At 34.1% G+C, this 13,692-nt stretch overlaps 4 protein-coding genes across 4 annotated transcripts in view; 1 reads left to right on the top strand and 3 right to left on the bottom strand.

The window, feature by feature from the left end:
* LOC104730595 (molybdate-anion transporter-like) overlaps positions 1-2,030 on the bottom strand; it is a 4,796-nt gene extending 2,766 nt beyond the window's left edge. Inside the window, exons 1-6 of the mRNA XM_010449784.2 lie at positions 1,699-2,030; positions 1,230-1,374; positions 964-1,132; positions 604-874; positions 182-447; positions 1-68 (exon numbers count right to left, since the gene is read on the bottom strand). Of these exons, the coding sequence (XP_010448086.1) occupies positions 1-68; positions 182-447; positions 604-874; positions 964-1,132; positions 1,230-1,374; positions 1,699-1,849 (1,070 nt within the window). The 5' untranslated portion in view covers positions 1,850-2,030. The remainder of the gene's footprint in view (positions 69-181; positions 448-603; positions 875-963; positions 1,133-1,229; positions 1,375-1,698) is intronic.
* Positions 2,748-4,934, bottom strand: LOC104730596 (cytochrome P450 709B3-like). Its single transcript, XM_010449785.2, has 5 exons — positions 4,551-4,934; positions 4,223-4,446; positions 3,886-4,130; positions 3,441-3,801; positions 2,748-3,354 (listed from the first exon to the last, which is right to left on the bottom strand). The coding sequence occupies exons 1-5, from the start codon at positions 4,831-4,833 to the stop codon at positions 2,911-2,913; spliced, it is 1,557 nt and encodes a 518-aa protein (XP_010448087.1). The 5' UTR covers positions 4,834-4,934; the 3' UTR covers positions 2,748-2,910.
* LOC104730598 (rhodanese-like domain-containing protein 14, chloroplastic) lies at positions 6,025-7,487 on the top strand. The gene is made up of 6 exons (XM_010449788.1): positions 6,025-6,377; positions 6,499-6,545; positions 6,620-6,712; positions 6,805-6,943; positions 7,037-7,139; positions 7,215-7,487. The coding sequence occupies exons 1-6, from the start codon at positions 6,203-6,205 to the stop codon at positions 7,339-7,341; spliced, it is 684 nt and encodes a 227-aa protein (XP_010448090.1). The 5' UTR covers positions 6,025-6,202; the 3' UTR covers positions 7,342-7,487.
* On the bottom strand, positions 7,523-10,208 carry LOC104730597 (vacuolar protein sorting-associated protein 26B). The gene is made up of 12 exons (XM_010449786.2): positions 10,119-10,208; positions 9,802-9,837; positions 9,617-9,691; positions 9,445-9,519; positions 9,285-9,357; positions 9,149-9,193; positions 8,861-8,972; positions 8,703-8,769; positions 8,542-8,586; positions 8,183-8,238; positions 7,917-8,092; positions 7,523-7,839 (listed from the first exon to the last, which is right to left on the bottom strand). The coding sequence occupies exons 2-12, from the start codon at positions 9,802-9,804 to the stop codon at positions 7,655-7,657; spliced, it is 912 nt and encodes a 303-aa protein (XP_010448088.1). The 5' UTR covers positions 9,805-9,837; positions 10,119-10,208; the 3' UTR covers positions 7,523-7,654.

The following is a 13,692-nucleotide window of genomic DNA, read 5'->3' on the forward strand; positions in this document are numbered from 1 at the left end:
CCAAGGAGCTGAAAGCAACCCGAGAAAGAGATTCCTCCACCTTTCACCTTGGAAGGTGCTATGAACAACTGAGTCACACATCCGATTGCAAACCATTAATTACTCACAGAATTAAAGTAAAGTCCGCACCAAAGCACGCAAAGTAGGATTTTCACAAGAAGCTTTTTAAATAAAAACTTACAGTCATTAAGATTGGAAGCAATAGTGCAGCACCGGAAACTAGGAAAACAATCTGCATGTAGCTCTCTACTCTGGGAGTTGAACGAGCCAACAGACGAGATGCAAGGGAACTGCCAAGCATCGAAGCCAACATAAATGTTGCAAAGATGAAACCATGGGGAATCTCCTCATCGTTCGGGCTAAGTGCAGGAGTCCAGAGGAATACAAAAGTATACATAGATCCTTCAAAGAGCGACTGGATAGCACCCAACAGTGCTATCTTTTCATCTGATGAAAGATACAAAATCATGTTATCATCATATATACTTCAAAACTCAATGAAGACAATGAGAAGCTAGAAACAAGACATGGAACCATCACAATAGATATGCGAAGCAAAACAGGAAGCAAACTCTAAAAAGGGAAACAGTATTTTCAACTCACCAGAGGCAATGGCCACTGCAGCACCTCTGAACTGGGTAAGCAAATCCTTGCTTTCTGAAGGATCTCCATAGTTTTCTGTCCATGATGATAGAATGACAGCCATTCCGATAGCAAGAAAGCATGCAGCAGCGTCAAATGGTGCTACAGGGCCAAGAGCGAAGGTATCCACAAGCAAGTTCCCAAACAATCCAGCGATAATTGCAACAAGACCATTACCAAAAAACACCGCCTTTGAAAATGTTACAGACAGCCATTGCTGCTCAAAGCCCCTCTGCATACATCACACGCATACAAACTATTTAGACATAACAACGGCGGCTAAATAGTAAACAGCTTAATACAGCATAAACCTTGTTTTACCTTATTGTGTTCAGCAACTAGCCATGACTCAAATGATGAAAACAGAAGGGAAGTAGCGATGCCTCCCAACACACGGCCTACCATCAAAACTTTATATTGAGGAGAATGCTTAGTGATGCAGCTCAATATATAAGTAATACAATAGGTAATACATGCCCTCTTACGACCCCTGAAACAGAATACAACATTATGCAAAATTACTAAAAGAGCTAAGATTTCACATTTGCTTAAAAAACATAAAAGCATCAGAGAGAGAGAAAGCTCACTGTTTGTCGGCTAGAGATCCAACGATAGTACCAAACAACATAGAGGAACCAAAACCAGCAATGAAAAGCTGACCAATGTCCCCTTTACCAAATCCATAAGTACTATAGAGATAGTACACATATGGACCCTGCAGCCAATCACCCGCTGCAATCACAAAACAAAACACTCAGCAAACCCCTCGTGGATCGTTTATGTTATGAAAGCTTGAAACTTTAGTTACTAAATCTCGTACTCATAGTAGTGGAGTAACATTTTCTTCTTCATTCTCTATTCTAACATAGAAATTGAAAACCCTAAATGTTCAGATGTGATATGGAACTCTATATAAAAGACAATACTTGGCAAAGAAAACAAAAGAGGATCTAAATCTGAAATCTCCCACCACATCAGATCGGATCGGGAAAATGCTTTAACCGACATTATCAGGCAAAGAGGAAGATAAAAGGAGAGAAGAGAAGAGCATCGTACCCATCATGAGCGAATAGACGATGAGATAATTGTTCTTGAAAGAATTGAAAGCTGAAGAAGTGTTGACACGATCCTTGTTGTTCTTGCTAAGCTCCAACGCCGCGACGACGAGACCCAAAACCCCAAACACCAAGTAGTAGAACACCTCCATTGTCGTTCGATCCAGACAAAGATTGAGTTTTTATGTGAAGAAACTGAGACTATATTATGTATATATCTCTCTCCCGACTGCTTCTTCTTCAGCTTCAGCTTGATTTATACTCCATCCACACTCTCAGTGAGGACGCGTAAAGGCCATTACTTTATTGGTTAAAAATAACATTCCGAAGTCGCAATGTACAAATCTGAAGCAGCGTGAGAGAGAGAGAGTACGTAGTCCACCGTGGTATTAAAAGCAGAGGATAAGAAAAGATATACGTGGCGAGATCGTGACGGTGATTTGGAGTGATCGACGGTAAAGAGAGTGTCGGTGGGGAGTGGAGAGACAGACACACAGAGGGACCCCATACGGTGAAGGTGTGGGGGCTGATGCATCTTCTTAAATCTTAAGCCGTTGATTTAGTTGTACGCTAATTTGTTGATTAAATTATAAGAGTCCATCCATATTTACTCATTAGTGGAAGTGGGACAGAACATGAGTCGAAAATTTCAACGAGTGATTTGGTTTTATTTCCACTAGGTTCTGTCTTGTGGGCTTATAAATTATTGGTTGCCTTGTTGGTAAGAAAAATCTCAATTATTTGATTATTTAGTTTGTTTATATTCATATCGGAATATGGTCGACACACATATTAAGATTAATTTTGTTCAAAAGCATAGTCAAATCGTTTGAACATCAAATGAAAATAGTTTGTGCATAGTGGATACAATCTCTAAACCGAATAAATCAAAACCAAGTTAATCAAATTGAGCAAATCCAATTAAAACTCAAAACCAGACCAAATCAAACCGAACCAATCAAAACTCAGAAATGGATCAATGAATGAAAGCTAATAAAGAAGATGAGAAAAAGATAATGGTTTCAAAAGATAGAATCGACGATGAAAATCAAGATAATAAAACAACCACCATGTTCAGATTTTATTCCTTACTTTTTGAAGTTGAATTATTCACTTTAACTAAGTTTATCATCTTAACATTTATTTGTAATCAAGGCCAATTACAGAACATAACTTAACTAAATCCGTTGAGATCTTGTTTTTGTTCTCTTCCTCACTGTTGAGAACTACTATCAAGAGGCTGAAGCATTATCGGTAAGCCGTATTGCGGAAAGAGATTGAAGTGATCAACAGGTGTGTGCTTATACTCGGGAGAGAGGCTAAGACGGAACCGTTGAAGGATCAAAGTGACCACGGTCTTGGCTTCTATCATGGCAAAGTTTTTGGCAATGCAAGCTCTTGGCCCAATTGAGAACGCAAGGAGAGCGTTTGGGTTCGTTGCGGCTTGAGAAATGCCGTTTTCGAATCGCAAGGGTTTGAATTGTTCAGCGTCTTCTCCCCATATGGCCTTGTCGGTGTGCATCTTCAGAAACGGGACGACAATGCTCGTGCCCTTAGGGATGTCCAAGTTTCCTATTTTTATATCTTGTGTTGCGTCTCGGAACATTTTAATCACGGGTCCGTAAAGACGAAGCGACTCCATTAACACCATGTTCATCTACAAGATAAATAGGTTACCCCAGTCACAAGAAACCCCTTATTATATTCTTCAACCACAAGTAACTCATTGAAATGGAGCATTACCAGTTTGAGTTTAGAGATGGTGTCTGAATCTGGGATGTTATCTACACCACATTCATTGAAAATCTCTTCTCTGAGTTTCTCTTGCCAATCTTGGTGCAAGCTCAGTAACATCATAGTCCATGTCAACAGAACCGAAGTAGTCCCTTGACCTGAATAGTAGAAATTCTTGCATTCGTCTATGATCTCATCAATTCTCATCTGTCTCCCAGACTCCTTAGATTTTGCAGCTTTCAACATGACCCCCAGAAGATCGTCCCCATAGGTCTCACATTTTGACCTTGAATCTATGATTCTCTTGGTCGAGTTCTTCACTTTCTTATCAAGCTCCCATAGTTTAAGGTTTGTAGGCGTAGGAAGGTATCTTGGAGCACAAGAGACAACAACAATCTTCAAATCTCAAAAGACTTTAATAAAAGTAGCAGCGTATTGACTATATTATACTTACTGGGTTCCGGGGATGAAGACTTTAGTGAGAGAAGTAATATAAAATTTCTCAAGCTCAGTCTGTGATCTACACAATTCGATGCTTTCCTCGTAACTGCTTCCAAACGCAGTGGTCGCTGTAATGTCTGCGGTCAATTTATGGAACTCTTTGTCCATGTCAATCGTCATCACCACTTCACCATTACTCTGTTTTCTCCACTCCTCGAACATCCTCAAGGTGCAATCCACCATAGGTCTCGTCATGGCCTGACAATTTTTTAACAAGCAAATGAATTAGGTTTTGTTTCAGATCTGTGCTGAGAAGTAAAAAAAAAAAAAAAAAAAAAAGAATAAAAGACCTTGAGCCGGTCCATGGAGAAAGCAGGATTCAAGATTCGTCTGTGGCGAACCCAATCATCACCCTGAATAAAGGAAAGTCCTTTACCGAAAAGTATGAAGACCTCTGGTCTTTTCACTGGTATAATAGTGAAACCGAACTTGCTCGACAAGATCTGTTTCGCTACTTCAGGATCGGATATGTATATCGTCGGTTTTGTTCCATTCCAGTATAGAAATGTTTGTCCTAATATAGCATAGACACAACTTGAGTTTTTGTTAAGCAATTCTCATCTATAAAAAGAAGAAGGAACAAAAAAAAAAAAAAAATTGGAGATTGGTCAACGGTACCGTATTGAGACATCCATTGGTGATAGTGAGGAAACACACGAGGGAAGATATCGTTAGACTTGGGATCAAGAACCAAAAGGTTAGCTTCTTCCTTCATCTTCTTCATCTCACTGATGTTTCCGTACAAGATCTTGTACTTTGGGCCTGAGATTCCTTGTTTCTTGAATCTTCTTGATAGCATCAACGGCCGCCAAAGGAGGATCAAACAAGCTTCCCATATCTTGGGAACAACAAAGAGCAGAAGGACGAGTGCTAAGAGATGGGTCGTGCTTATGAGTTCCATTGAAAGAACACTAGTAGTTTCTTTTTCTTTTTTGGGGAGCAAGATCAAAACTAGTGTTTTCCCATATGTTTGTAGTTAAAAATAAATATAGCTCAATAATTTCGTAGGGTACTACAAGAAGACGACGAAGTTCTCACTGTCGAAGGAACAGCATATGTTGTTATTTAATACTAATATTTAACATGTGGTTTTCCTCTTTCGATACCTGAGATATGTTTTTTTATTTTGGTAGGGACCTGAGATAAGCTTTTTTCAGTTCTCAAATTTTCATTCACCTTTACCCCCGACATTATGCGGTTAGGGGTAATTTTTACCGTTTTCATAATTGGTAACTATTAAGTTGGTAAACTCGGTTTTGGGAGCCATAGTGTTTTTTATGTACATAAATACCAAAATACTGTAGGTTAACCAAATCTAATGGATCCAGTAAAAAAAACAGATTAAGCGATCTAATATATAAAAAAAAAAAAAACTCAAAGATCCTATGGAAACTAAATAAGATAGAAGAAGTATATATATTTACATTTTTAAAATACATTTTAGACAACCTCTACAATTATCTCTACTATCTATGTAACCATATAACCTCTACAATTAATTTTAAATACAAAAATCTGAAACAATTAATAGTATATATTTAATTTATTTGCGTTGAATCACTATATAATACATAAATTTATTAAAACTTTAGTTTTTTTCTACATTTTTCATGATTTGAATTTTGAAAAACAAATATGTATTACTTATGTAATAAAGAAAAAATGTGTATTCAAAAGTCCCATATTGGTTATAAATTTTAGAATAGTTCAAAGATCATATTATAAGTAAGATCAAAAAGAATATAAATTTTAAAAACAGAAAACAATTTAACAAATATCTAAATTTAAAAGTTTGTATTCGGTTTAATTTTGATTTTTAATCTAACCATTTATTTTTTTTAATTAATATTTTAATATTTAAAATAATCGAGGCATGATATAGGTCGACATTAATATAAATATTAAAATATTATTAACTCGATTTTATTATTTTATTAAAACATCAATATTAGACATATAGTTAAGTAGTTTAAATTGGATTATATAAAAAATAAATTATAAGTTTTATTTTTATATTTTTTTGGTCGAAACGAAGAAGATAAGAGAAGATTATGTTGTGACAACACATTTTATCGTTTGATATCAAGAATCAGAAAAATGAAACAAGAACCACATGTTCAGATTTCATTTCCCTAACTAGGAGAAGAAACAAGTCGCAGTTTCATCTCTCTCCTCTTCCATAATCGGTGCAATTAAATTCTCTCATTTTCAAGAAAAAATATCTGAAAGAAACTCAACAGAAGTAGAAGCTTCGATCCAAACAGAGATAGATGGCTTCACTCACTTCCATCGCCACTCCTTACCCATCTTCATCGCAGGCTTTGCGTCTCAAGTCTTCCGGAAACACTCTTTTCTCGGCTGGAGTTCGATCAACAGCAATGGGATCATCAGGGCAAAGAACGCTCAAGATTCATTGCGCTTCAACCAAACCTGCGAAACCAGCTGGTATATACATACAACTTGTAGAGTTTTAGTTTCTCGTGTATTGATCTTTGTCAATGTGGAAGTTGGTCGGTTAGATTAACCCCCTTGTTCTTCTTCTGGTTGTGTCTCTTGGAGGGATTAGCTGAAGTCGATTGGAAACAGAAGAGAGAGCTTCTATTGGAGAAAAGGGTATGCTCTAAATTTACTATAATTTGTAGATCAAAATGTGAGCATAGCTTAGCTTCTAGTTGTTATTGTTGTAGGTGAGAAGTGTGGACGTGAAGGAAGCTCTACGTTTACAGAAAGAGAACAACTTTGTGATTCTTGATGTAAGACCAGAGGCAGACTACAAGGCGGTGAGTGATGATACTATACTCTGTCATGATCCTTTGTAGATTCATGGCAAATTCATGTGAGTGAGATGCGTTTTGTTGTTTGGTTAATTAAGGGTCATCCTCCGGGAGCTATCAATGTGGAGATGTACAGACTAATAAGGGAATGGACAGCATGGGACATAGCTCGTCGTCTTGGATTTGCTTTCTTTGGTATCTTCTCTGGCACAGAAGAGAATCCAGAGTTTCTTCAAGGTATGCACTGAAATGAGATCAAAGCTTTGGACCGTTTTTTACACAATGCCGTTGGAACTAGCAGCTGAATGTTTTGTTTTGACAATGTTGCAGGTGTAGAAGCTAAACTTGACAAAGAGGCAAAGATCATAGTAGCTTGTTCATCTGCTGGGACGATGAAGCCGACCCAGAATCTCCCTGAAGGCCAACAATCGAGGTAATATATCAAAAGTCTAGAACATTGTGTAAGAAAGTGTTTGTTTCAATGCTCATATGATTAGGGTTCTTGCAGGTCTCTCATAGCTGCTTATCTTCTGGTCCTCAACGGCTATAAGAACGTATTTCACCTTGAAGGTGGAATCTACACATGGAGCAAGGAAGGTCTTCCTGTTGAAACAATTGAAGAAGAAGAAGACTAACCAACTTCGTCACTCTAGAGTTAATCCAGTTTTGTATATCTGTCCATTTCAGGTAGTGGCTTTTAGAGATTTGGGTTTTCAGAGTGTGTTTTTAAGGTCTGTACAATTTCCGAATTTACCATGAAATCCAGCAAAGTCAACCGAAATCCAGAGAAAAAGGAAACTTGATTGATGAACAAACTAAACAAGTACTCCTGTTAACATTTCATTCTAAGTTCCAACCCAAATAAATAACAATCTCAGTACACAAAGTCTAAGGCTTTACAAAAGGTCTCAAAAACGATAGTGAGAATCCTTACTGTTGTTATTGTCATCAAGATGATGTGTCTTCCTTCAACCTGTACAGCGTGATTTCTTGCTGCTTGAAGTACCTGCGATCCTCTTCATCTACCAGTACAAGATTCAGATAATACTTGACGCTGTATTTGTTGTTGATGTTACGATGTGTTGGTGTAAGATCATATGGGGCCAGAAATAGTCTTACTGGTATTGATTCACCTGCAATTCAAATCTTCACTCAGTTATTGATTGCTTAAGAAGTCGCTAAACATCAAGATGAAGAATATGAGAATCACCTCTAACAGGAGTTCCATCCATCAACTCGAATTTCGCAAGTGTTTCTGTCTCAACATGAGTATTAGCACCTGCACCTGTTGATTCCCGCCGTCTGATCTCAAGATCCATATTCTTCATCTTGATTCTTACAAGTAGAAAGTATATTTTCCCAAGGATAACATCTTTTAGGTGATACCTGCATCCAGAGGCAGAGAGGATCCATCGTTATTTCTTGATCAGTCAGTGAGAAATCCTTAATAAATCATGACAACAAATTGTATCTTACTTGCTTTTATTATACTCAAACTCGATGTGCAGGCAATCCTCAATTCCAACTTCCATCTGTACAGTAAGTTAAATCAATAAAACTAAGCCTCAAATGGTGCTAATGATCTAAACCATAATCTTGTATGAGACTAAGAAACCTATTGACATCTTTACGAATAAGTAGGAAAAAGGAGTTCAACAGATGCGATCTTCAACAAAAAGAGAATTTAATTTCATAATTCATATGTGATTGTCGTAAGATACTAAGATCCTAGAAACTGAGAACGAGCTTGGCTGAGTTTTTAGGTCTTTTAAGTTCCTACCTCTCTTTTGTATTAAGTTTCAAACTTAGATCCTACTATCACTATCAGAACTCACCTTGATACTGTTATTAATGTCAGGAAGTGGAGCGTAGTTCCGGACCTATTGCATACAACATCAATATGTCATGATTAAATATTTCTGGTGATGTAAGATGGAGTCAGAACTCAATTTACTGTATTGGAACATTGACACGCAGCAAAAGGGAAGAAACATACCACAAGCTCTTGGTATTCCAAGATGCTTCCAGAGTAGCCACGAGTGACGGTTACTTTAAGGACATATCTGAAGAAACAAAGAAAGCATTTTGAAACTGAATTGAGGAACACGGATTACAAGTGTATCAACCGTATGATACAAGAATTGTATGGTATACCTTAGCCGCACATTCACACCATTATATGTCTCATATGGCATCTCGACAGTGGGAAATTCAAAAGGGTACGTCTTTCTTTCATATATTTCTCCAGGAACATCCAGTTCACGAACTGGAATAAGGCACAAAAAAGAATCAGAATTGGCTCAATCAAAAATATATAATAGGATGAATATGAAAGTAAATCCATTTTAATCAACTATCAGAATCACTCCTGATGGTGTTAAAACTCCAAAGATTTTCCCTTGAAACTGTTTATAAGGAAAATGAAACCTGAGTTGTACTCACCCAATGAAGTGAAGTCATAGAAGTTTCCTCTGTCAAAGTACATTTCTGTAGAGAACACACACAAACGCCATCAATAAGCATATACCGATATAAGTTAGAAACTTAATAACTAATCCTCTAAGGGACAATAGCACACCTATTTGACCAAGAAGCTCAACTTTAACACCATTATGCTCCACCTTTTTCCCTTGATATGGATCAATGCAAACCTAATAAAGACGACAAGGAACAAAATTACTACAAAGCATCATAACTGGAACAGCTGAAACTCATCTAAAAGCAAGAAGACCAAGTACCTTCCCGGAGATAGTGTCTTGACTATGGAAAAGTGGCACCAGAGCCGTTTGACCATTTTCTTTCTTCATAGGAACCTAAAGGAAACAACAATGAAGATTAAAAAAGAGGAGACAACGAAAACTCTAAAACCTGACTAGATCTTAAATACAGTATGAATGAACAAATAGATACCTGTTTACGATTTTTGCCATCAGAGAAAGTGATGGAAACGTTACAAGCGGGCTTGAAGGCTCCAAGTAGGTAATTCTGTGAGATTGAACACACAAAAAAAAAAAAAAAGCTATAAGCATTTTTACAAAGCAAGACTGAGTTTTTTTTATAGATGCAGCAAATTCATAGTAAAGAAGAGCACTTACCATTATCAGAAGACTAGATCTTTCAATCACAATAACCTGTTCAATTCGATCAAAAGGGTAAGAAGAAAAAACAAAAACTAAAAAGCGGCATTTCCGATTTCATTACACTACAATGCTAGAGCTGATTCAGAATTCGAGTTTTACGATTCAGTAAGGAATAAAAAAAAACGAACCCTAGTTCCTCAATTCATGAAATAAAGCTAAGAGAATTATGAATGAATCAGATGTAAAATGCTTCACTGATTAGAAGAGGACTCGATTCGATAGAGATCAAGTCGGTGAGAACAACTGAGACACAGAAGTACGAGACCAGTTACCTTCCGAGGAGAGCGCAATTGAATCAACCAAATCTGATTATTGTTTGTTGGATTGGAGAAGAAGATCGACGGAAAAGGCAAGAAAAGTTATTTAAAAAAAAAAAAAAACGAAATTGGGAAAATAGAAAAAGGAAGGAAATTTAATCTTTTAGTTACAAGAAAGCCCAGTCAAAAACCTAAAAGTAAAACCAATCAAAGCCCAGATGACAACATTGACCATTGCAATTTGCAATCAAATGTATATCATGTACACTACTCTTAAATGTTAAAGCTGGGATCTTTGAGACTTTTAATATCAACTACGATATATCCCGTGCTTAAAGCACATGTTAACATTTTAAAAAAAATTATAATATAATAATAAAAATTATTATTTTTTAAAAAATTATTTTGTTTGAGATAATATTTATTTTTAATTGTTATGTAAATCTATTAGTCTATTTGAATACTAATTATTTTAGAATATTATAGTATTTAATTTTTGACGTATTATTACAGTTTTATATTGTTTATTTGTTGTACTTGCATCATATTTTGTGAAATATAAAATAGTAATTTTAATATTATAATTGTGAATAAATAAAAATTATTAATTTATCATCTATATAAATTTAGTTTTACCAACCCGCCAATGTGGAAATTAAAACACACATTTTCATACATTGAGTAATATATCTTTGTTTTAAAAAATTCAAATCACAACATATGCAGAAAAATATGCATTTTATTAATTATAAGTATTATATGAAACTTCTAAACAATTTGTAAATAAAATAAAATAAAGATGATAGGAGAATCTGAAATCTTAACAAAATCTTCGAATTTAGTTATTAAAAATAATTGTATTATATACTTGGATATAAAATCTTAGTTTTTAAAATTCTGATTGGTTTATATATTTTTTTAAAAAAAATAATTAGTAATTTCGTTCATAATTTATTAGAGAGAGAAAATATTTTTTTAGTTTTTTTTAGATTTTTAATATTTGATATGTGAGTATTTTTTATTTTTAATTTAATTATATTTATTTAAATTAGTTAATTAAGCTTAATTAATTTAGTCTAATGGCAATTGAATGTAATTTTTTACACATTATAAAGTTAGTTTCATATTTGTACTTCTCAATTAATATAGTAGGATGAAAATTACTACTAGTATTAGTTTGTTCAAAATGAGGTAAAAATGCAAAATCGGGTAAAAAATGTATTTTTTTGTTTTTGTTTATCATGAAGTAAGCTTTTTCGCCAACTTTAGTGGCATCATGTGATTGGTCAATATTTTTTTTACAATTCTTTTTTTTTTCTCTCTTCTTCTTCGCTCCTCCGATGGCCGACTTTTGTCTTTTCTTCTTCTCTCTGATTTGCTCCGTTCATGTCATCGTTTCCAATTGGTAATTCGATTTGGCTGACATTGTTTTGAACAAATAAGTGGGCTAAATTTACTGTCTCTCGGATTGTGTTGAAGTTTCAGTATCCTCCTGACATTGTTCTTTTGTTTCTTTTGATCCAAACAAAAGATTGATGTCTTTTTTTTGCTTAACATCATATCCTGTATATATTGAGCTGGGATCTGCTTAACTAAGTTACTGGTATTAGTATATGGTTTTGCTCATTTCGATTCTTCTTTTGCGGATGATAAATCTAGAGTTGGTTTCTCAGTTTGGGTTTGTACTCTGTAGTGTCGTTCCTTCTACGAGGTGGTCAACTATGTTCTGCATCACCATGCTTCATCATGACCCAACAAAGTCACAATTCTGATACACATAACACATGAATGTGGATACGGCTTTAGGTTGTAGTTTTTTTTTTCTTTAAATTAACAGAATAAGTTAAATCGGCTCGGTCCTCCAAGCCGAATCAATGTCCAAAATGCCATATATTGGCCAAAAAAAAAACTAGAATACCATATCACATTTATTTATTTTTTTTTTTAATTTATTTAAATCAAAATATTTGGAAAATATCAAAAATCTTTTAATCTAATATTCATTTAATTTTTTTCCTTTCAGTTTTTTCTCTCTCTTGCCGAGATCTAATAAAACAGAGAGATTTTTTTTTTTGAATGTTCTTAGATTTCTCTTCTAATCGTTGGTGATGAAGAGAAACTGAAATTTAAGAAGAGGATGATGATTTGCGGTGGATACAAGGATTTGCGGTGAAGGGGGAAGTGAAGAGGAACAATAAAGATGGTATAAAACGAGTTGGTGATGAAGAGGGAAGATCTGGGTGAGTAAATGGACGGTGGAGGAAGCCATGGAGATGTTAAAATCGGGGGTTGATGGCGGAGGAAGTAATGAGGAAGAGTAATCGGACGACGGCGGCGCTAGGGTTTAGAATAATTAGTTGGTTTCATGAAAGTTGTACTCACTGTATAGATCATTTGCACTAGTTGTACTTTGATGTATTAGTTGACCAATTGTTCTATTCTCTATCAGTTGTAATCACTATAATATTATATCTTAGTTGTACCAATTGTATTAATTGTCCTATTGTATCAGTTGTCCAATTTTCTCTCAGTTGTTCTAGTTGTATTTCGTCTCTGATTTCATTAAGGGTAATTTAGGAATATCACATTTTTGATGGCACTCAGATTAAACACTCGCATGCCAGATTTTTTTTTGTTTTATGGCATTTTGGCCTCTGTCCCGTTTATGTCGGCTTGATCGTGCATTTGGTTTAGTGTGATTAGTGGAGACATAAGATGATGATAGCAAAAATGCCCATTAGTCAATAATATGATCTTTTACTAAAGAATGAGACTTTTTTCTTTTTCTCATAAAAGAATTGAGAAATAGGATTTGATATTTGATATCCTACTATATTAATTGAGAAGTACATATATAAAACTAACCTTAAAATGTGTAAAAAATTACATTCAATTGCCATTAGAAAAAATAATAATTAAGCTTAATTAACTAATTTAAATAAATATAATTAATTAAAAATAAAAAACACTCACAGATCAAATATTAAAAAATCTAAAAAAATCTAAATAATATTTTCACTCTCTAATAAATTATGGACAAAATTACTAATTATTTTTTAAAAAAATATATAAACCAATCAGAATTTTAAAAACTAAGATTTTATATCCAAGTATACAATACAATTATTTTTAATAACTAAATTCGAAGATTTTGTTAACTTTTCAAATTATGATTCTCCTATCATCTTTATTTTATTTTGTTTACAAATTGTTTAGAATTTTCATATAATACTTATAATTTAAAATGCATATTTTTTTCTGCATATGTTGTAATTTGAATTTTTTTAAACGAAGATATATTACTCATTGTATGAAAATGTGTGTTTTAATTTCCACATTGGCAGGTTGGTAAAACTAAATTTATATAAATGATAAATTAATAATTTTTATTTGTTCACAATTATAATATTAAAATTACTATTTTATATTTCACAAAATAATGATGTAAATACAACAAACAAACAATATAAAACTGTAATAATACATCAAAAATAAAATACTATAATATTCTAAAATAATTATTATTCAAATAGACTAATAGATTTACATAACAATTTAAAATAAATATTATCTCAAACAAAATAACTTT

The sequence above is a fragment of the Camelina sativa genome, chromosome 12, assembly GCF_000633955.1.
Source record: "Camelina sativa cultivar DH55 chromosome 12, Cs, whole genome shotgun sequence".
Classification (NCBI taxonomy): Eukaryota; Viridiplantae; Streptophyta; class Magnoliopsida; order Brassicales; family Brassicaceae; genus Camelina; species Camelina sativa.